The sequence below is a fragment of the Brachionichthys hirsutus genome, chromosome 2 (genome assembly GCF_040956055.1).
Source record: "Brachionichthys hirsutus isolate HB-005 chromosome 2, CSIRO-AGI_Bhir_v1, whole genome shotgun sequence".
Taxonomy (NCBI): domain Eukaryota; kingdom Metazoa; phylum Chordata; class Actinopteri; order Lophiiformes; family Brachionichthyidae; genus Brachionichthys; species Brachionichthys hirsutus.
In genome coordinates, this window is record NC_090898.1 from 13,839,179 (window position 1) to 13,862,832 (window position 23,654).

At 43.6% G+C, this 23,654-nt stretch overlaps 2 protein-coding genes across 2 annotated transcripts; one reads left to right on the forward strand and one right to left on the reverse strand.

Annotated features, from left to right (window-relative positions):
• Positions 1-326: 326 nt before the first annotated feature.
• Positions 327-8,860, forward strand: LOC137899527 (protein phosphatase 1 regulatory subunit 12B-like). The gene is made up of 7 exons (XM_068743567.1): positions 327-445; positions 2,010-2,026; positions 2,138-2,267; positions 3,038-3,142; positions 3,240-3,308; positions 3,518-3,568; positions 7,383-8,860. Exons 1-7 carry the CDS (start codon positions 344-346, stop codon positions 7,467-7,469), a joined length of 561 nt encoding a protein of 186 aa, XP_068599668.1. The 5' UTR covers positions 327-343; the 3' UTR covers positions 7,470-8,860.
• A 5,493-nt stretch (positions 8,861-14,353) lies between these two features.
• Positions 14,354-22,704, reverse strand: LOC137899517 (synaptotagmin-2-like). The gene is made up of 8 exons (XM_068743556.1): positions 22,509-22,704; positions 21,991-22,151; positions 18,104-18,244; positions 17,828-17,995; positions 17,254-17,421; positions 16,023-16,140; positions 15,620-15,753; positions 14,354-14,569 (listed from the first exon to the last, which is right to left on the reverse strand). Exons 1-8 carry the CDS (start codon positions 22,702-22,704, stop codon positions 14,354-14,356), a joined length of 1,302 nt encoding a protein of 433 aa, XP_068599657.1.
• Positions 22,705-23,654: the final 950 nt, after the last annotated feature.

Here is a 23,654-nt window from a genome sequence, read left to right on the forward strand (position 1 = left end):
TCAGGAACACCGAGGAGACAAAGGGATGATCGTCCGTCGTGTCTTTAGTGGCATTCAAGACATTTAACCGTCCTTTCAATGTCTGAGCTTTGAAGAAAGGAGCATAAACGCATCTGCAATCCTTCCATACTTACTTGCAGCTCTTGTGAGCGTCGAAGCCGGACTGATTTACACAAATTATTCACACACACACCTGTTGTTGCTGCGGATTCCCCGCCATCGCCGTCATGGGCAGATGCGTCACCGCTGCTTGAGGCAGTCTGTGTAGCTGCTATATCTGGTTGCGGCCCTTGTGCGCGTTGTAGTAGAAGCTGAGGTGCCAGACCAAGGGAGACGAAAGGACATGTCATCTTACTACCCACGCACCAAGGACCTGACTCGCACCAGGAAGTCCGTGACGGATTCTCCGCCGTCCTCTCCATCTCCTACCGACAAAAACTACAGAGTAAGAGCAAAAGTTTTTGTTTCCTTTCCAAATGTTCTGATCATGTGTGATCTTAAAATCAGTAATAAAAGCAAACAATAAGTGATCAGCGGATTATTTGATGACCTGCAATAGGGAGGCGACAAGTCGCAGGCTACACTTTCTGGGAAATAACTTTGGATGGAATCATTCCTTCTGTAACTTCCTGTATATGTCTTGTCTAAGCGTTTTATTCTCCTGGGCGTTGTTGGACTGCTTTGTTTATGTCGGCGCGCCGTACCGAGCGGTGCCACATTTAAAGGGGCAGAAAGAAAAGCAGGGGACATGAATGGAAATCTTTCAGCAGTTTCTGGTACCAGCGGATGCTGCCGTCTTTCTGTTCTCTCCCCTGAAGAAGCACCAAACTCTTTCTGCTGTATCCGCGGTGATGAATCAGGTTGGGTCTTTCATTGCAGAGGGCGGTGGATTCAGGTTGATGCAGCATTTTTCGCTCTCGCCACCATTTTCTTTGGAGGATCTAGTCCTCATTATTGGATGCCGTTCATCATGACTGGTGTAATAAAGTGTATTTGCATCAGTGCAATTTCCAGTTTATTATTCCATTAACAGCAATTGAGATTCCAATTGTCTTATTTGCTCTTCTCATTAACATTTTTTTATGATGGAAAGTGCTTAATAATTATGAATACATTTTCAAAGTGTTAAAAAAGTCTCAATCACATCGGCCACAGCGTGATTAGTCAAATGAGGAATCTCTCGCAGGGGAGGATGGGAACGAGTGAGCGCTCCTGTTCACTCCATCCTTGGCCCTTTTCCATTTGAGGTCCGCGGAAGGTCTGCTGTTTTTGTTTTCTTTTTTTCCTGGATGGCTCCAGTGAAGCACATGACCACATAAGGACAGGCTGCACCGGCGAAGTTATGCAAACACTAACGGAGGTACAGCCTCCTTTCAGCTCGGTAAAATATTCCCGACCATCCACATGTGAGCAGAGGGATCACCAAGCTCTCTGTTCTTTTTGGAATAAAGCCGAGTTGTAAAGCACCTGCTGTCCAGCGTAGATACTGGTGCCTCACAGAGTTTGGATCCCCACATGAGGTGTTTATTACAAAGAATTCCTAAATAATGGTGCTTAAATCTCTTTCCCTGGTGAGTGAGCAGCTGTAAATCTTTGTGTTTATGACAAAAGTTTTGCAAGGCCACGTCGGATTATTGCAAACAGTCCTCTTTCTCCATCCTTTTCTCTTTTTCTGCAATAACTGTTCGTAAACAATGGCTGCTATCCTCCTCCTCCGCTCATGGCAGCGAGTTATCTATTTGTTCAGGTTGTTGCTGAAACGGGTCTGCAACTTCTTGATATGGGCGGCCGAGCATGCAAAGGGTGCGCCTCATACGGCAAGGAGGGAGGCAGCAGGTGCTTTAAACTACTCCAAACAATTCTATGACGGTTGTTAAAAGACAGACGTCTGAGGAGAGGAAGGGAGAAAAATCTGACAAATGCATTTCAGGATGTGATCACAAGAAGCATGGACTGTACTGCAGACCAGCCCGAGCAGAAAGTAACATGGTTTATTGTTTGTCTTTCAGCATGAAAGATTGTCCAGGTAAGGATTCAGCATCGCTTTTGAAGTCATCTAAGACAGAACTGTCAAAAAAAGCAAAACCCCCCAAAAAACAAATTCAACCTGATTTCAGTGGCTCTGCGTTGCTTTTAGATACGACTCCAGTGGAGAGAGCGCGACGGACAAACCGTTGGGTCGAACGAGCTCCTATACGAGAAGAGAGACGAGGCTCGCTGCTCTGGGAAGGCAGGAGCAGGACTCCACCGCCAAAGACTACAAAAAGGTGTCCATCTATCTAAACGGTCCCCGCCTGTCCTTCCCTCCTCCCTCCTGTCTTCCAGTGCTACTGTAGATGAAAGTATAGCCTTACTGTCTCACAACACGTGCCGCCGTGAATGACTTCGCTGTCGGTTTCTCCTTCTATCATTGAATTAAACCATTAAAGACTCGACACGTCGCCAAAGCAACACACAATCAATGAATGACCTTGAAGGCTTCTCTACGCCTCTGCACAGTTTAATAAGTGAAGCCCAAGGGGCGCTGCGGAGGTGCAGCAAAATGTCCGTGTGAGTCTTTAAATCAGATGCTCAGGTGGGCTGCAGACGGAAGATTTAGGCGTAGGCCTTGGATAAATGAGGTGACGGCAGAATTGAGGGCCGCATCCCTCCAACATTTTTTATATGTTTGCCGCCGCAGCAGAGTTTTGATTTATCTGGCTATAATTAGATCTGGAGTCCTTCTATGTGCACGAATGAAATATGCTAGCAGTTGTTGAGCCTTGATTGCTTAGGGCCAAGGAGGGGGGGGGTGAGATCATGCAATAAAAATACAGTTTTGGAGAAGCACATTTAAAATAATCCTAATCTAACCTCTGTATATATTATTTTTATTTCCACGTCCACATGATTTTTCTTGTTCTGCTTTTCCTCACAGTAAAATGTTTATACAATTTTGAATTATCAATAGGCTAGGATGCAAATCAGGAAAATAATCTCTGGTGTAAAACTTTTCCTTTATCTTCATTTCTTGATTATTATTGTTGTTTTTTTTCAGTTGTACACGGAAGCTTTGCGTGAAAACGAGAAGCTCAAGTCAAGATTGCAGGACAGCAAACAAGAACTGGCTAAAATACGTTCCCAGCTGGAGAAAGTCTCTCAGGTAAAGAAAATGCAATTCATCCCCCTCGCAGCCGCCTTCTGAACAAATGTCACCGATGCTTACGTCACATAATCACGTCCAAAAAATACAACAACAGCAACGTTCTGCCTTCCAGAGGCACGACAGAATGTCAGAGAGATCCACGGTGCTTGAATCGGAGAAAAGGGTAAGAGTCTTCAACTTTCCGGCCTTTTGGCATTTTATTTGATCTCCTGCACCATAAAGATGAATGTTCACATCTCGTCTTGGTCTTTGCTCCTCTAATTTTCCTGTCTGCTCCAAATGACAGGCTACTGGCTTTTCATTGTGTTATCAAGAGACCGAATGTTTTCCAGCTGGTTTTTTTTTCTCTCCCCCCCCCCCTTTTATTTACAGGAAAAACAAGCTCTGGAGAAAAGAGTGTCAAACATGGAGGATGATTTAAAGGTTAGTGCATGGAGGAAAAAAACCTCACCTAGAGATTCAATGGCACTTTGTTGTGGGTTATTTAGCTCAGTCTTACCGACACCGTTTGAGGGCATGCCCATGTATAACACACACACGCAGCACGCTAGCCAGGTGGGTTCGGAATCGAGGAGAGGGAAGGTTATTGCTTCTGGCTCATTACCCGGAGCGCTCCGCTGGGCCACTTCCTGCGCAGGCCAAGGAGGAGCCTGTGCTGCCGCGCCCCTGCTCCACTTATCACACTGTCGGGGTGAACATTGTGACCTAGATCCAGACGAACACCAAAAGACCTGCTGTTGTGAGACATCCGGCTTCACAAAGCAACACGAGGCAGAACGAATGTCGTCGGGGATTTTTGTTTGCAGTTTGTACAAGCAGTCACAAATTACACTTAGATTTAGAATCTCCATTTTTCACATGAATATTGAAACGTCCCTGAAATGCAAAAAAAAAAAAAAAAAAAAGCAGCTTTGTCGGCTGAACAGCTGGTGAACCGTTAAAATGAAAAGTGCAACGGAAACGACTTGGCAAATGAATCACAACTTTAAATTAAACGTCAGGTTCCATTACTGGATCAAACGTGCATTTGCATAATATTGTTTTGCATTGATTTTCAATGTGAGCTAATTTAAAGACGCCGTCTTCCTCTGAAATATTCCTCTTGCTCCCTTCAGCTGTTTATCTCAATGCTTCAATTACTAATAATCACATTAAAGACAAAGCTGCACTCATTTGCATTTATTTTCTGGGTTTAAATTCATGCTGTATTTGATAGAAAACATTCAAACCGGAGTGCGATGAGACAATTAGCTCGGACATACCGGCAGCGGATATTTGACCCCCGTGTTGTCCTGGTTCCCCCCCCAGCAGGACGCCCCACTGCGGTTTCGCTGTGGGTACCAGCCCTGAGAGGGGGCTGTCTCAGGGGGAGGGGGGGACGGTGAGTGATACAGAGAAGTGATTGACACCTGTCTGTCACCTCACGTTCTACTCTTATCAGAGACTCGGGCATGTTTACACGTGTGGATACTTTTCTGTAAATGCCACTGGGGGCTCAGGGAAACACGATCACGGTCGTCCCTCGCTATATCGCGGGATTCTGCGGTATGTAAAAATGTTTACATTTCCTTTATTTCCATTATTTTATTGATAAAATATGCATTTTCTAGCCTAAGAAAAATTAAACCGTAAAAGATAGTTTAAAAAAATGCATGTACAGTACTGCAACATATAAAATATATGTTAGTATATAATATGCAGTATGGGTTGATAACAGTGCAGGGACGGTTCATAAATAAATATGGAGTTGCTTGGTGGATTTTCACCTCTCGCCGAGGGTCCTGGAACATTAAACCCGCGATGAACGAGGGACGAATGTAGATGCAAGGCGCACCGTGAGGCTGCTTTTTGTCACTCTCTCACAAAGTCACTTGTTTCCATTTTGAAAATCAGAGATTGTCCAAAAGGAGAAAAATTGCAAAACCTATTGCACTCCTGGCCTCTAGATGGTGAGCATTAGCATTTTGGCTTCCTGGCATTCTTTTTTTTTTTTTCATTTCTCATGAAGCCATGATGGTCCAATCGAGACTCTCGGTCTCTCCTGTTGTGGTTTCACATCAATAAATACTGTCCTCGTCTTCTCTTTTGAAAGGCCGTATCAATTATAAAGTGTGATTACCTCATTTCTCACAGAGAAGATGAATTACCCACAACTGCCTCTGAAAATTAATTAATGCAGTCTGATCTAATTTAATATCAGAGCTCTGTATTAAGAGCATCTAATAAAAGACTAGTCTTTATGATTCGTCTTTTCCTCTCATCTGTCGCAGAGGGCTCTATTACCTGTTTTATATAATTATTAATATTATCAATATTATTATTAACCCTTTATGGGGCGAGTGATTATTTTTTATCATTTGAGTTTCTACGTGCATTTCAATGAGTGGCCCTATAAAGGGTTAAGAGATGCTACATGCATAAGGTGTGATGGACCAAACAGAGACTGGTTTAGAAGAAGTTTTTACCTCATCTGTGGCAACCCCCCCCCCCCCCCCCCCCAGAAAAAAACGAGAAACTTGAACTCTTTGAACTTGTGTTTGGATAGAATGAAACACTCCATGTGAGTGTGCGTCTGTGTGTAAAAGTGTGTTTGTATGTTATGCGGTTTACCCTCAGGAATTGCATCAAGCCACAGATGTTTCTGTCAAACCACACTGAAGTTTAAAAAGTCAGACTGAGGGGGAAAAAAAACAAAAAGGGCGAAACAAATCATTTCTTTTCCTTTGACTCGTTGACAGTTGGCAATTTAGGCAATGTGAATTCTCATGAATTTTGATTTCCTCTACTCTGCAATACTTTGTCCCCAAATGGTTTGACGGGGACAAACCCAAGGAGAACCGGCTTCAGAATGATTCTGCTCGTTGGAGCTTTTACCTTTTCCTCCTGTCCTTGTTCTGCCTCGTCTGAATGGATGGATATGTATGACTCTCTCTTTTGCACACGACCTGCCTCCCTGCATGCTCTCTCTCTCTGTCTTCCTGTCCCTCTTTCCGTCTGTCTCCTCCTCTGTGCAGGCTTTCTCTGCCCTGGCTCAGGTCCAGAGCTTGCGGAGGGTGAACGAGAGTCTCCTGGCAGAGAACAAAGCCATGCTGCGTGTCCTCGCCCGCCTCTCTGAGACAGTCTCCATGCCGGAGACTGAAGACCTCTGACCCTCTGATATCATATGCTCCCCTTTCTCCCCCCCTCTCCCCTTCTACACTCCTCTCTCCTCCCAGTGCCTCCACAGCCCCCCCTCATCCCTCATCCTCTTCTGTGTTCTTCGCAGGCAGGTCACGCACCCTCCCGATGCACCCCCCCCCCACCCTCCCGCACTGCATTTTAACTTCCTTTAAGAGTCCCCCCCCCCCAAACAAGATTTCCCATAAGCCTCCTTTGACCTGCCTTTATTATACATATATATTTATACAGTCATGTTGCATCATCAAACACGGTCACGCCTGTTATGTCTTTGTGTTGGGGTATATAAGACAGCATTTTAAATCAATACATTTATAGATATTATTGATCTGTAATCAATGGAATTTGATTTCCTAAGTAAATAAGGCAAGCCTTTTGTCATTGTTCGAGACACAAGCAGAGATGCGTGAACGTCTTACTTAGCATCATATTTTAGAAAGTTATGTTTTACTGAAGCTTGGCTGATTTTGTTAACTTTCGTCTTTTACATTTTACTATTTAGCATATAGATACGACATTGGTATCGATGGTCACATCAAGATACAGAACCTCAAGGAGTTTGCTCCCCGGTGCCATCATGGCGCCTCGCAGGTCCTCGGGGACGTGTCAAATGTAGAGAAAAAAAATCTGTATGCAATTAATAGTTATACAAAACATGAAAATAAAATAATTCCCAGCTTGTTCATTGTTTATCTCGAGTGAAGGAGAGACACTTTGGCAAAGGGGTTGACATTGGAATCCATTGGTCCTGGAAAATTGACCATCTCTACAATGGTTTTTTTATTTTTATTTCACACAGCCTTCTTCACGCTTCACAGACAGAACACGTTGCCAAAGTTACTCCGCACTTGCATGATGAAGAACCATAAAGCACGTCCTCGCAGATTGGGATTGAAGGCAGCTCGTAGTCCGCTCATTGAGGATTGTGTATCGTTACAGCGGCGTCTTGGTGAAATGCTTCATCATCAGAAACTTGATAAGACTTCACAATAGCCATCAACCATGTTGCGTGATAATTGGTGTATAAATGGGATGATAATGGAATTTTCTGTTGCTCCAGATCTTAGCAGAGCTCAAATCGGACAACCAGAGGCTAAAGGATGAGAACGGCGCCCTGATTCGAGTCATCAGCAAACTGTCCAAATGAGAAGATGTCTGGACTCCCTGCCCTGAGCCTGACGAGGCTGCAAACCTGATCCGACAGAAGATCATCCACCAGATCCCAAGTTGTGGCTCCACATTCAGTTATGGTGAAGATCCGAAAAGAAGTTTCAGTCATTTTGATTTTCGGAGACGGTTCCTGCTGCATTTTATAACAAACCAAAAGGGGCCAGTTGTTCCGTTCGAACGGCATTATAAATCCAGGGGTTTGCATGAAGGTGCGTTATATTGTTTAATCAGACCGAGACACGTTTGTTGCTATGATGTGCACTGCAAAAATCATATCTTAACTTTGCCTTAGTTGTGAAAGAAGAGAGTAGGCACTTCTGGAATATTAGACGGATCCAGGTCGCGATGAAATTGGATTTTAATCTGATTCTAATTGGATGTTTGTTCCAGATGAAAAGTGAAATATGGGAGGACTTCGGGCTTCTCTGCATGTCTTTATATAAAACCACCTATTATCAAACCCCTTTACCTCCTTAGATTTCAACTTCAGAAATCACAAGCTTTCAAGAGATCTTTGAACCAAGAAAAATTCACTCGCGTAATTGAATTAATGTCTCCTAACATTTCAGTGAATCGGTCAATTTGAATAATTGCTTTGGATAACGGTGCCGATCTTTTCCCACCAGATCAGATTATGAATGATGCCTTCTCCGTTTTTGGTTTTGCTTGTCCACCATAGAGGAGTTTTTGTTTTATTTTTATACACTGGCTTCAGAACAGCACAATGACTACACAAAGGAAAATGTGTGTGTTTGTGTGAAAAACCGCCCAGTGACGTGTTTCATAATTGAGTTATATTTATTTATTTATGTGTTTCTCAAGGAGTACACTGATCATTTTGGGAGACCGCTTTGCCTTAGGTAATGAAAAACATAAATATCAATATCACATAAAACCATACAGTACACACTATCCATTTCAACGAATGGGCTTTTGCTAGCACCTCATCATAAGTGGTGTAATTCCAGCCGTTTTAGCATCATGTTCCGCCACAATAAAGTATTAAATTGAATATTAATGCACCCTGAGTTCACCAGTTTTTTCAGATTCACATCTAATGTAATCAAAGTTCTAACTTCGAGAAGCTCATCAGCTTTTGTTTGTCAGTTTTGAATTCCATGTTTACCGGTGTTACTGCGCCTAGTTAAAATACCATGGGGATGAAATATCAACCAATTAGTCTGGCATAGCAAATAAAACCTCCAGAGAGCCTTGCAGTGATTTTCTTAAGGAGCTCATTTCGTCCTATCGCCTTCTCCGGAGGTGGAATCGGAGATAATGTGTTATTTATGCTCTTTATCTGATATTGAAACCTTTGCATTAAAATCCCTGCTGCAGGGATTTCTCTCCACCTGAAGGTCGAGTCGACTGTTTCTGCATTTCTGGCGTCAAGCTGCAGCAACAGCGTTTTGTTGTTGCATTAGAAAGGCTTTATACAAGACGCTGTATGAGCTACGGTATATTTCTACAGTACATGTGCTCTGCATGGATACCTGAATATACACACACACATTGGTTGGATTATTATGCATCAGAGGCACAGAGATTATTAAGAAGCAGCTGTTCTGATTATAAAACACAAGGCAGTCATGGTAATTAAAAGGCCTTTATTTCCTATTTGTTTTTTTTTACAGAACTGGTAACACATATGATAAATTTGTCATAAGTTATTTGCTTCCCTTGATGACCTTATAAGGACTCCCAACGTTTGTCCACATCAGGGTCGAGAGGAGTTTGTGAGCAACGTTTGTGTCCAGTCGAGGGCTAAAGCATGCGATCCACAGTAGGCACAAGTACTGACATGAACACGCGCACCACGACACTAGACACGAAGAAACACAGCTGGAGGACACGAACCTGACGTCCTCGACGCTTCAAAGGATGAAGAAGAGAAAAAACGGTTTAAAAAAATGAGTAGCGCTCAAGGGGCGGGGGGGGGAGTTTGATACGGTCCAGCATGTTTGGCAGAATACAGTCCATGTTGTAAACATGAAGGCCGGCGCTCTTTCCTCTCAGCTAAAAGCAGATTCAGAGCAGACACGAGCCAGCCTGCTTCCTACGCAGCCGATATGATGCTGATGGTGCACAGCTGGGGGCACGTAAGCAGAACAAAGACACGGACGGAAAGCAAATGTGGGCCTGTCGTCGATTAAAATACAGTCCTGCACTCTACGGTAGAAGCACACATCACGACAAAACAGAAAGGACAGGAGGAGTGATTACACGTGCACAGGAATACAAAGTAGAAGCACAGCGAGCGGCAGAGGAGACAAAATACAACATGGTTCAAAGTGTTTTCTGGACCCGCTGAGAGGCATCCCAACACATTCTGACAGGGGTGGAGAGTGATCTATCGAGCTTTGGATCGTTTCCCTTTTTAAATCCCAACCAAAAAAAAAAAAAAAAGCACACACACACAACTTTAATCGCATGAAAGACGCCCAGGAACTGCTGAAACGGCAAATATGTTCAGATGCGGATGTTCAGAAGAATAACCCCTAAAATAGATCTACGATTATTTGAGTATCACACAGAGATGTACATTTAAGGATGAGGAATGAAGACCCTCCCTGTAACATTGTTGTTATATCCTACAACGTCTGCAGCTTATGTCCACGCACACAAGCACACACACACACACACACAGCTCCCGGTTTCTGCCCTCCGTAGAACCTAGGTGGTCATGTGACCCAATCGGTAAGGAAAAGAATCCATCGGTGATGGTCTGTTCTGTTCGGATGCGGCAGTGTTTCTGCAACGCTCTGAAATAATGTGTCTCATTGATTCTCAGTGCATCATTTGGAGGGTCGGCAAATATAATATTGCATTAGATAGTTGGCAGTTTAAGGTTTAAGAAGTATATTCACCTTCCCGCCAAGCGTTAGAGGAGAGGACCATTCCTGCTCCGACCCGCCTATAAAGTATAAGCGGGAGCCACGAGGTGTTCGTTAAGCAAATCAAACATCTACCCAAACGTTTTCTCATCATATCTCTATACGTTTATTTGATCCTTCTCGGTAACTGAAAAAAAGACAAGGTGCTTGTCACCGTTGTGGAGCCTCGCCCAGAAACCAGAGCGAGAAGCTGGGCGTTGTCTAAAAACATTGGTCTCCACCCTCCATCCCGGCCTTGATGCTAAGTTTAGCTAACCCCTCCTAGCTCCCGCTTTATATTCAGTGCACAGAGATCAAAAGCGAATAAATAATACATTTCAGCAAATTCATGTCACGCTCGGGGCCAATGTATTTTCACATTTCCACGCGACTGTTAAAATCATAACTTAGATCGGCGAGGGATTCTGGATGCCGCCGCGTCACATTAATAAGAACTATCATGTTTTATCGATTAAGCAAGCTGCGAAATGAACCCACAAGTACCAACCAATCAGAGTGAGCTATAGATCACCAGCAGTGCATCATTGATTGTGGGCTACTAGTGCATTCTGCCGCCAGGCTGGAAGGAGAGGAACGTGAAGAGTGATCCAGTTCGGTTCATAAATTGCACTCAGCCCAAAAAGAGAGAAGACTCTGTTGTATATATATATATATATATATATATATATGTATATAATTCTAGCAGTATTATTGAGAACCCAATGTGATATTATATCTAGGATTATACAATACTAATCACAATATTGTAAAATCGGCTACTCTGAAAGTAGAAAAGGACGCACTCACTAAAATCACAACTGGTCTCAACGCTCATATACACAGTAAAATGGATTTTGTCCTCTTGATGAACAAAAGACCAAAAAGAAAAGGAGAAACAGCAGCTGAGGAAAAAGAAGATGACTTTTTTTTTTACTTCATAAATGAACTCGAGCTACTCAGCCGAGCTCTAAAGAGTTAGTGCTTGAGTTTTATGGCTTTAGTTGTATGGTATTAATTTGTCTCGTATACACATACACATACTGTTGAATAAACACAGTAAAAGAGACACAGCCATGAAGGGTTTTGTGTCATTTAAGTCCAAGTGGAAAATCAAAAAAAAACTTCCAAGTAAAGAGAAGAAGGGATTCCAAGCCGTTTGTGTCCGGGGGTGGGGAGGGATTCAGCCCCTGAAAATATTTTTTTTCGTACAAAGATGCGCTGAGACAGATTTGGTCTTCGTTCTGGCCTACAAATGGCAGAAACCATTGATCGAAATGGGTTAGTTCAGAGAACAATCTGCTATAAATAATGTATAGACTTGGAGTCCCCTCCATCCCAAATAAAAATAAAAAAAATTATATATATACAGTGTATTGAAAAAATAATAACAACACAATTCAGAAACCAATCAAACATTGACCTTCAGATAAGCGCTGACAACAAACATATGGCAGATAAAATGGCATCAAATGAAAACCCGGATTACGAGGAATTAGACAGCTAACATGCGGCTACATGAACGCACACACAGCACTGGACGACACACTTAAGTTCAGGCGTGGGAAGGATCTTATCCGTAACAGCTCTCTAATATTTGCATGACATTCGCTCCAGTGACCCTCGTGGAAAATAAATAGACATTTTGTTTCATTTAGAAAATATACAGTGCATCTTTTCTTCCCCTTCTTTGTGTTGTTAAAATGACAAATGACACCCATTTACATACACAAGATATTTTTGCTTTGTCTCTAAAACATGCTCTTATGTACAGTATTTTTGTATAAACATGCAGTGTCAGCGCGTATGAGCTATGTATATAGGCAAAACTACACACCGATGGGTTGCTTGATTGCTTCCACGTTGCCGTTTCTTTAGTGTTGCTTCGTCAACCGAAGGGAAAGATGATGAGATTATGAGATAAAGTAATGCGTACATGTGTGTATGTTGCTTTTTTAAAAAATAATAAGGAGAAACAGAGATAGAATACCCAACATTCATTAAAGTATGATCATTTTAGCCTTTTAAATTAAGTTGATTTTGCATCTTTTTGCACAGTCGACTGGTAGTTTTTTTGCTCAAAGCCAGCACAGATTGAATAAATAGACCTGCAATCAGGCGCCTCAGTGCATATTTTAAGAAACTATAACCAATCAATTAACGGTTCTTTGGAAGAACATTAATTTACACATAGAGAACCGAGTTTTGTATGGGTTTTTTTTTCGCAAAGGAGCCAGGAAGCAATGTCAGATTAGGTAGGAAGTCCATTTATAACTCCATGTAAGACCTTGTCTGCGCCACAGAAAAATTCATTCGACATTTTACCACTGAAGAAGACACAGATCATAGAACAGCAAAACAGAATAATATCCAGTAGTGCAATTAAATTCAACAGTTTGGTAAGCTGTGTATAAAATACACCTCGATCAGAGTCTGCCTCCGGACAGGATCCTTGTGATGAAGTGTGAAACGATCAAAATACACAAAACAGTTGAGTTGAAAAAAACAAACAAACAATAACAAAAAAAAGATTACATCATTTGCTATTTTTCTTTTTTTTCCTAACATAGATCATTAAAGCTGTGGTTTCTGAGGGTAATTTAATCGGAGCGTTTGGCTTTAAAGTGCTTGAGGAATAAAAGCTGAAGATAAATGAAATTATACAACTGGACAAATAAAATAAAAAAGACGTGAAGAAATGAAGAGAACAACACTGCTAACTGGAAGGCGTCCCTGGTAAGTTGAAAATTGCTTATTTTGTTTCTTTGAAGGCTTGTCTCCTTTATGACTGTAAGACGGTTATAGGGATCCCTTTGGGTCAAACCCTTTGTGTCAAGTCCATGACTAATGGCAGTAGCACTGAACAATTGAGATACGGAATCAGAGGCGGTGGCAGGGAAGGTGGCAGACTGCAGGCAGTAATCGATACCGTGTAAATATGTCGATGGTGGTTTGGTTCAGTCTCCGTGGTGCCTACTCCAACATTTCCTCACTTTGTGCCATTTGGATGACGGAAACAGCCTCTTTTTTTTGCACAGTTAAATAAAAGCACGTAAATAACTTTTGTACAGAAAATCCATCACCCGCCTGTTCCCTGACGTACCGTTTCATTTCATGGATCAAATACCAGCAGATGTGAGCCTTACATCACAAAAAAAGAGGGAAAAATAACTATTGAAGCTATTGAATTCAGCATTTCGTCCTCGTCATAATGTAATATGAGAATAATAACCCGTTTGGGGGTGGGAGGGGGGGGGGGGCATGGAATTTCAGTTTCCTCTCAGTTTTCCTGAGATGATGAGCGGAAGATTAACGAATGTAAAAAGGCAGTGTGTCTTTGGGTAACTGGATATGTGCTTACCCCTACTGGCTACCCGACTAGGAATGTACTTCAAACTAACAGAATCCTTTAGTATGACAACTGGCAGGTGTAGAACATGGTGCACGACACACCTAAGGAATGGACCTGCTTGTGTTATTTCTCTATTATATGGCAGTATAAAGCATTTTATTATTAAGCACTACTCTAAGCAAACCGTGTCACTAAAGGGACGGGGGTGAGAAGTACAACATGAGCGAGTGTGTGTTTCATGCCCTCTATCACCGGACTCCCGTATCACACGCTTACTGTCCTTCATGTCTACTCTGCATTCTTATTTATGGAACCACGACCCCAATACAAAAATAGATCTAAAGGAAATCAACGGAGTATCTGTCCATTCGGTTACTTGTCTTCTTTTTTCGGTGACATGAATTCATATAACATGATATTTGTTTGTTTTTTAACTATATTTCCCATCATGTCGGTCGCTATTTATGGATCTTTTGAACGGCGGTGGAAGAAGGGTGGTGGTGGTGGTGGGGGGGGGGGGATTGTATTTTTTAGAGTGTTTTTTTTTTTAAATATACAATGATATATGGGACCTGGAGGGATGATGGGAAATGCATGGGTAGGTAAGGGGCGGTAAGGTCGATGTGTTCTGGTGGCAGTTTACTTCTTGGCATTTATGGCTGCGACGGCAGCATCCACCTCCTCCTCTGGCTGCAGTGGATGCCACTGGGCGATGGGGCGACGGGGGTTGGCCAGCATGTCAGACCAGTGTTTCAGCCCGGCCGCCGTGGCCTTGCTTCCCACCAAGATCTTCCCAATGGCATCGTTCTTGCCAATCTTGTCGTAATCCAGCACTGTGATCACGGCTAGGATTTTCTGAGGAGAATGGAGGGAAAGTATTACAACAAGGTTCAGAATGATGTTTGCATGGAAACGAGGAGTGGGAAGTTGTTGAGTGCGTTCCAAAATCAGATCTTTTATTTTTTTTGCTAGCACTGAAGCGTTACCCGATGTTTGCAGCCGGTGTTAGCGCCCGCAGGCGGCGTGGGAGGTGGAAATTGCTACCATTTAGGCGGAATCCAAAAATGTTATTTTTATGAATATTAAACACTTGATTTGTTGGTGTTTCAAATTTCGAAGTGCACAATTGACCTTTTTTTGTTATACTTGATGCTGATAAAATATAATAATAATAAAATAAAATAGCAAAATAATCATAAAAGCATTTGTTATCTGCACTATACTTTGTGCATGGGCACGAGCAGCATCACCTATTGGATACTGTTACAGCTATTTGGGATGTTCGATAATGAACTTTTCTGGCTCGGTTTTGCTGATTGCTGAAGCTTTGCAGAAAACATTAAGCAAAAAATTATCATGACTAGTCTTACTGGGATGGACCCGATGCAGACATGTGACGCTTACAAATGTGCGCACATTCAATGAGTAAAATAACTAAAGCACCGTAATGATCTCTCATATCAGCAGGAATGTTTGTGACATGTCGCTCTCATCCCGGTCTGGCTGTCTTGTCTTTTTACGTGTAGACACAACAAGTAGTGGCTAATAGAGGGTTATGTGCTGGATTATTCATTCGCCAGTAGCAGTGACTTACTGGAGCCTCTGCTGGTTGCTTAGCAACCTTGCAGTGCAGTCAAGATTTAAAGACTTAATGGTAAGATGAGCTAACGTGCTGCTTGAGAAGTCCTTGTATTTATTTATTCATATGAGGCTGCAGCCACTGAAAGTTGAATTAAATGCGAGATGTTGACAGGAGTTTGGTATCGATCTTCTCAGCCGGCAACCAACGTGGGAACAAGTACTTCCAGAAGCATCGAACTTTTCCTTTAAGCACTGACTTACTAATCACGTTTTTCAACACATGTACTTCTTGCAGCACTTACACTTCTATAGGATGCGTCTCACCTGCATCTGCTCGAGAGGAATCTCAAAACTGAACGACTCATTGTAGTACGGATTCAAAGTGTTCTTCTTCACCGTCGTCTTCTTCTTCTTCAGCCTCTTCCCATTCTGCAGCAGGTTGATTTTCACGTAGGGATCTGAGAATGCAACGATAGCGGTCGGGATGAAGTTGATGCTTTAAAAAGAAAAAAGAAAATGCTGTGTGCATGCATGTTTGCAGTGTTATAACGGGCCGACAGATGGGGCCAATGCAGAGGCCAGGAGGGATTAAGGGCTGGTGCATTGGGGGCACTGCAGCGTCAGCACCTTGTGTTCTCGCAGTCCCACTGCAAGCATCCAGATTAGGCTGACCGACATAATTTTTTGGGGGGTCTAATTGTGAACATTGAAATGATAAATAATATACCTGACAGTCCACCCACGTCCATTTTCTTCAGGTTCTTGGCTTCCAGAATGCAAATGGTGAGTTTTCCAGCAGTGGGAACGTAACGCAGAGAGATGCAAATGTCGCCCAGCTTCTCCGGCTGAGAGGAAAAGAGCCGAAGAGGCAAAGTTAAAAGATGTCTGATGCATTGCTTCCATCTCCTCTCTGACGTGCAGCACACTACTGAAATATTCCCTGTTGGAATCACATCTCGCATATGCCATGTAAATGCAAATAACTGCTGCTGCTATTACGTTTAGCACCAGGGATGACGGATGATCTAAAGTGCATTAAGTCGGTCTTCTAAAAATGAATCAAATATCTGACACTCTAACCAACTGCTTCCTGAAAGGTGTTTTTCACATTCTGGTGCTGCATTTTAATGAAAACGTCACATCAGAGCCTGCAAGGCGATCAGGCAAGCAGGAGCTCAGCCTCTTTAATTCATCGGATTCATTTTTGAAGATGCATCAACGCACAGATAGAACAGAATCAGCACTAATGTATGTAGGTCTGCAAACACTCCTCAGAAGTAAGACGAAAACGATGCGCTGAAGGTCGTGCAGGGTTTCCATCCCATCGCTTGTTGGCTTGCGTCCCAACACATGCTGTATAATGGCCACAGTTAGCCGTTTGCTCATTTTAAGCCTGCAATAACTGCCTTGTTTGGCTGCTCGGGGCAGAAGAAGAAGCAGGTTGGGAACACAGCACTGGCACATCATCACCATTTTCAATTGCTACGCTGTTATTGAAACACCTGACGGTTACACAGCAACAGCGTCATGAATTTGGAGTCATATTTAACTTCAGCATTTAGTCTCTTTCATCTTTTTCTTTTGTGTCTACCGACTCCTGGAGGAAATATCTGGCTCTTCGGGTGCTAAACGTTTCAGCGTGTCCAACAGGGAGCGCCCGACTTTAGCTTGAGGGCTTTTCCGCAGAAATAAAAAATTAAATAAAAAAAGAACTCCCTGCCAGCTCCAGTGAGCGGTGAACCAGAACATTGAAGTCACCGTCAGACCGACTGAGCAGAATGAACAATGAGGTGAAAGTCGTTCTGAAGCTCGGTGAAGCCGAGGAGAGCGCCATAGATTTATTATAAAAATAGCCAATGCAGACTTTTTAGTCATTTTGCTCTAAAATGCACACAGATACTAAAAAAATGTCTTGCATCAGTCACGGCCATAAAGACTCCAGTACAACATACTCTTACCTCTTCTTGGTCTGCGCTGTCCAGGTCTCTCCACTCCTCTATCGGCTTCGCCAGGTCAAGGGTGTTGATTGGTATTTTAATCTCTCCGATGACATCATGCTTCGAGAAGCGATCAAAGTCGTAGACTGACATCACGAGAGTCTTCCCACCCATCTCCTGGAATGGAATCTAGGAAAGAAAGAACTTGCTTAATTTCAGGAGTTCTTTGACGGATCGCAGACTGGGAACGCGAATCTGATCGGAACTCGACAACGACATGCGTTGTGACTTTGGCCCGGAGCTCGATTTTGCCTCACTTAATAGAGTGTAGCCTCAGCAGAAACAGCCTGACTTTGACGAGGAAAAGCAGTTTGACTTGTTTTTAGAGCGCTGTGTCAGCAGGCGAGGCGCACCGGAGGTGGCCCTCCCTTTTAATTTGATTCTCTGCGACATTCTCCTTGTCAGACGCCTTTAATGCATCGACCGTTTCGCATTGCTGCTGGGCGGACACGTGTGGAAAAGAACACAGGCCCTGTCTGGCCGGTTAACATCTCCGTCTACATGTTGTGTTAATAAGTAATAAGTGACCAGTTACCTTGAAAGTAAAGGTCTCATTAAAGACCGGATTAAGCGTTTTCTTGTGGACCTTCGTGTCAAACTTCTTCTTCTTGTCGGGGAGGACGAAGACTTTGACGTAGGGGTCGGAGGTGCCGCCGCTGTCCATGGAGAGGAGATCAGCTGCTTGCAGGATTCCCACAGTCAGCTAAGATAAGAGGAAGGAAGTATGACCAACAGAACTACTGTGAGTCACAGAGAGAGCGGAAGGACTTCATTTCAACTAGAAACTGCCGAATTGGCTACATTTTCTTGCCTTGTTCTCCTGGAAGTCGTAGTCGATGGAATACTGCAGCTTTCCCAGCTTTTCTTTCTCCTTCACTTCCTCTTCTTTCTCGTCTCCAGTCAGCCCTGGTTCGACATCATCTTCTTCTTCATCGTCGTCGTCCTGTTGTTTCTGCAAAGACGGAAGGGGATGAGGAAGAGGGGGGGGGGGGGGGGCAAGTGGCAGAAAGAGGAGTAAGAAGCCAATTCTGAGGTGGCAGCTCTGTTGAACAAAATACCTCGGCCACCAGCAGTTGGGTTAGTCACAGCACCTACCTGCTGCCACTTACCCCCGCTCACCCCGGTGCTACTAGTGCAATCTGTTCATCGATGGCCACGGTTGCAACCTGACTTGATTTCACTATTTCTTGGGTGACACCATTTGCTGTTTTCTTTTTCTTTTCTTTTTTGTTCATGGGCATTACAGGTATGTTCATATCCGCTACGATCAAACCGCAGCGCGTTGTGGAAAAGCCGTTTCAACAGAAATGTAAGATACTGTGCAAAGAGTGGAGAGAGATAGAGATGAAGAAGAAGAAGAAGAGGAAGAGGGAAACAACAGCATAAAACAGTCAATATGCAGGGGTGGACAGAAGAACAGGATGGCCTCACGATAGAGTAGAATCTAGCATAACAGCAGGCACGCAGATGCAATGTTTCACGAATAAAAACGCCGACTGTTGTTCGTTTTTCAAACCAAATGATTAGCTGCCAGGTTTGTGAAAGGAGAGGCTGCAGATAAGATAGCAGAAACGGGACGTTAAATAGAACATCAAGCCTAAAGGGACTGAACTGCAGCTAAACAGGCAGCTAAGCAAATCCGAAAGATTACTCATCCCATGTGAGTCATCGGGATGGCATCGGCCACACAGAGGATAGCAGCATCAGCAAAAGATGAGGCGTAAAGTCACGACCACAATGAGGCATATTATGGGATGTTCCCCGAAAACTTTCCATCTTTCTGACACAAAACTACCTTTTATTGCAGCGCGGTTGCACTAAAGGTCCAGTGTTCTTGTTATTTTGTCCACCCTGCCTGCAGTATTTGAAATACAAGCTGTCACAAGAAACAGAGAACCCTCGGTGAGCGGAAACGAGGGTACAGAGCTATACGCCTTAGAGGTACGACTTGGCCAATCTCAGGACACCTCTCTTGAAAAGCTCCCAAACGTTCTAAAAGTGAAGGCGGATAGTTTCCTCCAGCGCCATCTGTTTGACACACAGGTTTATTTTAATGACAGATATAAATATATCCGAAGCCGGATTTGTGCGACTGTTAATGCTGATTGGATTTTGGCGCCGTTATTACGCCGGTCTGATTATTGTTAGATATATTACAAACAGAGTCCACATTTTCCAATTATTTTGATGCTATTATATGCTGGAATAAAATTATCTGACAGGTAACTGCTCTTGAGATGGTGGGGGGGCTTGATGAACAAGATGATTCATGTTATTCTTGCCTTTAAATCACACTCAGTGGCTCTAGGAGTGATAATAAAGTCCACTTTGACTACAGGTATTGAATGAAGGCAGATAATATGGCTGTCTTCTTGAAAAATGACTGATGTCTTCATAAGACTGGAGGATATCAGCTGCTCACTGATGAGCTGGAAGAGGCAAGCACACATATAATGCACACACTATCACGCCCACTGCAGTCCACACTACATCTGCATGTACACACACACACACACACACATATTTGCTTGCATGCAGCCCGGCGTGCATGCTTAAAAATTTCACATTTGCTCTCTCTTGCACACACACACGCACACATTCTGAAACAGCATCCCTACATGTGGCATTCTCTATCTTTATAATTGTAAATGCTTTTCATTCAAGCATGCCAGGCCACACAATGCAGGATCCGAGTTTCTTTCTGATGGCATGAGTTACCTTAGAGGTCGTGAAGACGGATTAAATCAATAAATAAATAAATCCTGTTTGAGTGTGTGGTCTTTTTTTTAAACCTTTGTGAAATGTAAAGATTTCAGTGCACGTGTTCTGAGCGACGTGTGCACACGCATGGAAGGATCGTGCTATATCCCAGATGTTCTCTAGCGGGTGTTCAGCGATGAAGACATGGTACGTCTGAATGGGTGCCCTTGGGTCAACTCCGTCGGGTGAACTGTGAGTTCAAGGCTAAGGAATAATACCAACTATGATTCACAGAGCGTCAGCTTTTTATCGGCAGAAAACAGCCTTCCACATTTGACCGCGACCATGGGCAAACATTCCGGCCCACCATTTCTCCTCAGCAAAACCCGAGGGCTTCAGGGAGAGACGGTGCGTCCCCTAGTAAATCAGCAGCATGGGTCATCCAGGAAAGTTACTCTCAAGTCAAGTTGTGGCCATTCAATGGTACCTACTGCAAGGGCGTATGCTGGGGTTTGTCAAGAGATACAAACAGCTTGATCTGCAGCGGAGCTCGGAGCGTGTTTGCACATGTAGGGCGCGGAGGGCAAATTTCAGACCCGAGTGACCGCGTCTCTGGAGATTGACTGTTTGGAGGGAGTCGGTTGTTTTGGTTGCGCCTCACAGTCGAGGTCAGTACGGTGGAAACACGCTCAAGGCTCACGGTTAGGCAAAAGATTCAGCTATTGTTTGACAAACGTCCGGCTTACCCCTTTGCACATGCATGTTAGTGATCTCTAGTGACTTGCTCAGTGCGCTCGTCATTCAAAGGCTCAACCCTAGGATGAGCTTCAGAGTCGCTGCAAACCAAAGACACTTAAACACATCTCTGTTCTGTCGATATTGCCAAAATATTTGCAAATGCTTAATATTCAAGACATAGCAGTCGGAGTGTCGTGTTCAGGCATGTCAGGTCAGTGGAGGTTTGCAAAGCAGCTTCATCGCTCCCATAGATTCCTCAAGCACCCGCAGCACCTAAGCTTGCAAAGAACTAAGGAAGCCATAGCACTCATTGTCATCACCACTGCAATCCAACCCTTTATAGCCCAGCCCATCCCCACAAACTCAACCCCCCCCAACCCCAGACCCTTTGCCCTGCCCTGGTCTGCGCTTACACAGAGCGGCCAGAGAGGGGCGCCGCGTGCTGTCAGACCTACCGTAGGCAGAGGAGTCCACCACAGTCAAGATACACGGAGCACACATGAGACACAAAGCAGGAAGGAGGAGAGCAGAGACAGAGGCAGAGATTGAACTCACAGCAGACACCAATGAAGGGTAATCACAGAACATGTTGTCGGCTACACCGTAGGAGCCAAGAAGATGACAGGGAGAAGCCTCCTTATTAGTAAAATCATATCCTGTGCAGCAGCACGCGAGAATAACTCGATTTCCAGATGATTCTTAGTGTATTAATCACCATCAAATGCTAGGGGAAAATAGCAATTATAAGGCCAAAAAAAAATAGCAGGATGGCACCGACAGCTATTTTCCATAATTAATCACAATCGTAATTAATGTCGGGTGGGGGAAACAGTGATTAGGCTGAAGAGGTAAGAATCCTGTCATTTTCCATGCTCGTATACCAAAGCACTAGTGAGAGAGAAGAGCAACGTTCATGACGAATGCGTTATGTAAAAGAAGAGAATAATGAAACATAACCACGGTGGATGTAAAATGTGATTAAAACCTGCGAAGAGCACACACTGACTGGGTTAGAAAGTCAAATCCAAAAACGAAATCAGACCAATGGTTTGTAATTTAATAGTTTCAAAGAGGCAGGCTTAATTAAAATGTCTTTAATAAGGGCTTCTGTTCTGAATTATTGCTTGTTATGTAATAAACTGGGTGAGTCTCATCACTACATGCATAATTTATCTCTATTTCAATGTAAAGACATTAAACTTCTTATGCAACACTGCATGTAAAGCAGCCGTGATGCGACCCCTCTGCGGTCGGACATACCTCTCCCCCTTTCAGGTTCTTCATCCCCATTTCACCCTTCCCCTTTTTGCCCTTCTTGTTCTTCTTTTTCTTGCAGCAGCATTTCTTGACAATGCAGAAGCAGCACGTCAGAATGAGTAGAGCGGCGACCACGGCAATGGCGATGATGGCCCAGGACGGCACTGCGAAGAACAGAAACAGACCCGCGTTCAGATGTCAAATCTGCATGCAGAGAGAGAAGGGCAATGTAAATACTTTGACATTTGATTAACCGATCATTCAGCCTACTCTGTGTCATGTCCTGGGCCAAATATATTTAGTGAGAGGTGCTAGGTTAGCAATTAGATTGGGTGAAAATTAGATTTCTCTTCCATTAGGAAGGGCAGCTATAGTGATCAATACTGAATAAAGACATTATGAGGCTGCCAACGCCTGTGGCAGGAAAAGAAAATCGAATACAAAACCGTATCTCAGAGTCACACCGAACAACAAGTTGGTTGTTCGGAACAGGTTTGAGGGTTTTGTTTCCAGTTGCTCACATGGGATCTTGTCGATTTCGTTCAAGAACTTGTTTTTGATCTCGTCAAAGGCATCGTTCTTGTTGACCGGCTCGGTGGAGTTGTCAGCTGAGACCAAGGCGACGGGGGCTGGGGTCACAGTCAAGGCACTGGCCCCCGTTGGCTTAGCAGCGACCATGGGCGTTGTCTGATGCCTGAACAAGTTCCACTTCGGCATTTAGGCTGCACACACGGTCCCTGTGAAACAGAGGTTGTTGTTGTTGTTTTAAAAGGAAGACATTTTGACAGCCAAAAGCTCAGATATTAATAAACGCTAATAGAAGTAGGATATAAATTAATAATGACCATTTATAATAGATAATAGAGAGGGTCATGTGTGACGAGTTCATTGGCTGGATCCCTGAGCCCTTTCTAAACGTGAAGTAACTGAGCTAAATTAAGGTGTGCAGACAAGGGGGGGGGGGGGGGGGGGGGGACACACACAGTCGATAAATTAGATATAATGCAATAAACAGACGATAACTGCTTCATGAAGCTGCTGATGAAAAAGACAAAGCAACATAAGCAGATGTTGGTTGATTTGGTTCAGGTTCCTCCACAGGAAGGAGTATCTTCAAGTTCAGTCCGCAGTCCGTCAAAGTAGGGGTGGCAGTAAAGGAAACAAGACGGCAATCAGAGCGCAAAAACATCCACCAAGGCAGCCCAGTTTACTTTGCCGTATATTTCAAGTAAAAAAAGAATTTATCGTGAAAATTCTCTTGAATAATTACACTACTAATGAAAGAGCATTTCATTTAATATTTCCAGACAAAGTCATGGAAATTAAAATGGAATTGAGTAGTTTTTAACTAAACTTTATCCACCACCCGATCCATAACCGTCAGCCACACAGACGTTTTGAAACCTAATCGGCTTTGAGCCCACATATACTGCTCGATAGTCTCCAGTAGAGCGTTGAGTTAGGTCTGATAAAATTGCAGAGAATATATCTGAGAAACAAATGCCAGACATTCAAACGGTTCTCTGTATGACTCAGCCGAGGTCTGAAAAGGGTTCCGATGGAAGCCCAGACCAGACTCCATCATTTCAAAGTGAGCCGGTCAGCTGCAATGAGTTGAAATCGCCTGCTGACCATGCATCTTTCTATCAATCCTCAGCCTTTAGTGC

Coding starts and splice junctions, on each gene's coding strand:
- LOC137899527 (XM_068743567.1), top strand. CDS start 344: ATGTCATCTTACTACCCACGCACCAAGGACCTGACTCGCACCAGGAAG. Junction 3,143..3,239: donor AGCTGGAGAAAGTCTCTCAG/GTAAAGAAAATG, acceptor ATACAACAACAG/CAACGTTCTGCCTTCCAGAG. Junction 3,569..7,382: donor ACATGGAGGATGATTTAAAG/GTTAGTGCATGG, acceptor CTGTTGCTCCAG/ATCTTAGCAGAGCTCAAATC.
- LOC137899517 (XM_068743556.1), bottom strand. CDS start 22,704: ATGCCGAAGTGGAACTTGTTCAGGCATCAGACAACGCCCATGGTCGCT. Junction 22,152..22,508: donor CGAAATCGACAAGATCCCAT/GTGAGCAACTGG, acceptor TGTTCTTCGCAG/TGCCGTCCTGGGCCATCATC. Junction 15,754..16,022: donor GGACGTGGGTGGACTGTCAG/GTATATTATTTA, acceptor TTGCATTCTCAG/ATCCCTACGTGAAAATCAAC.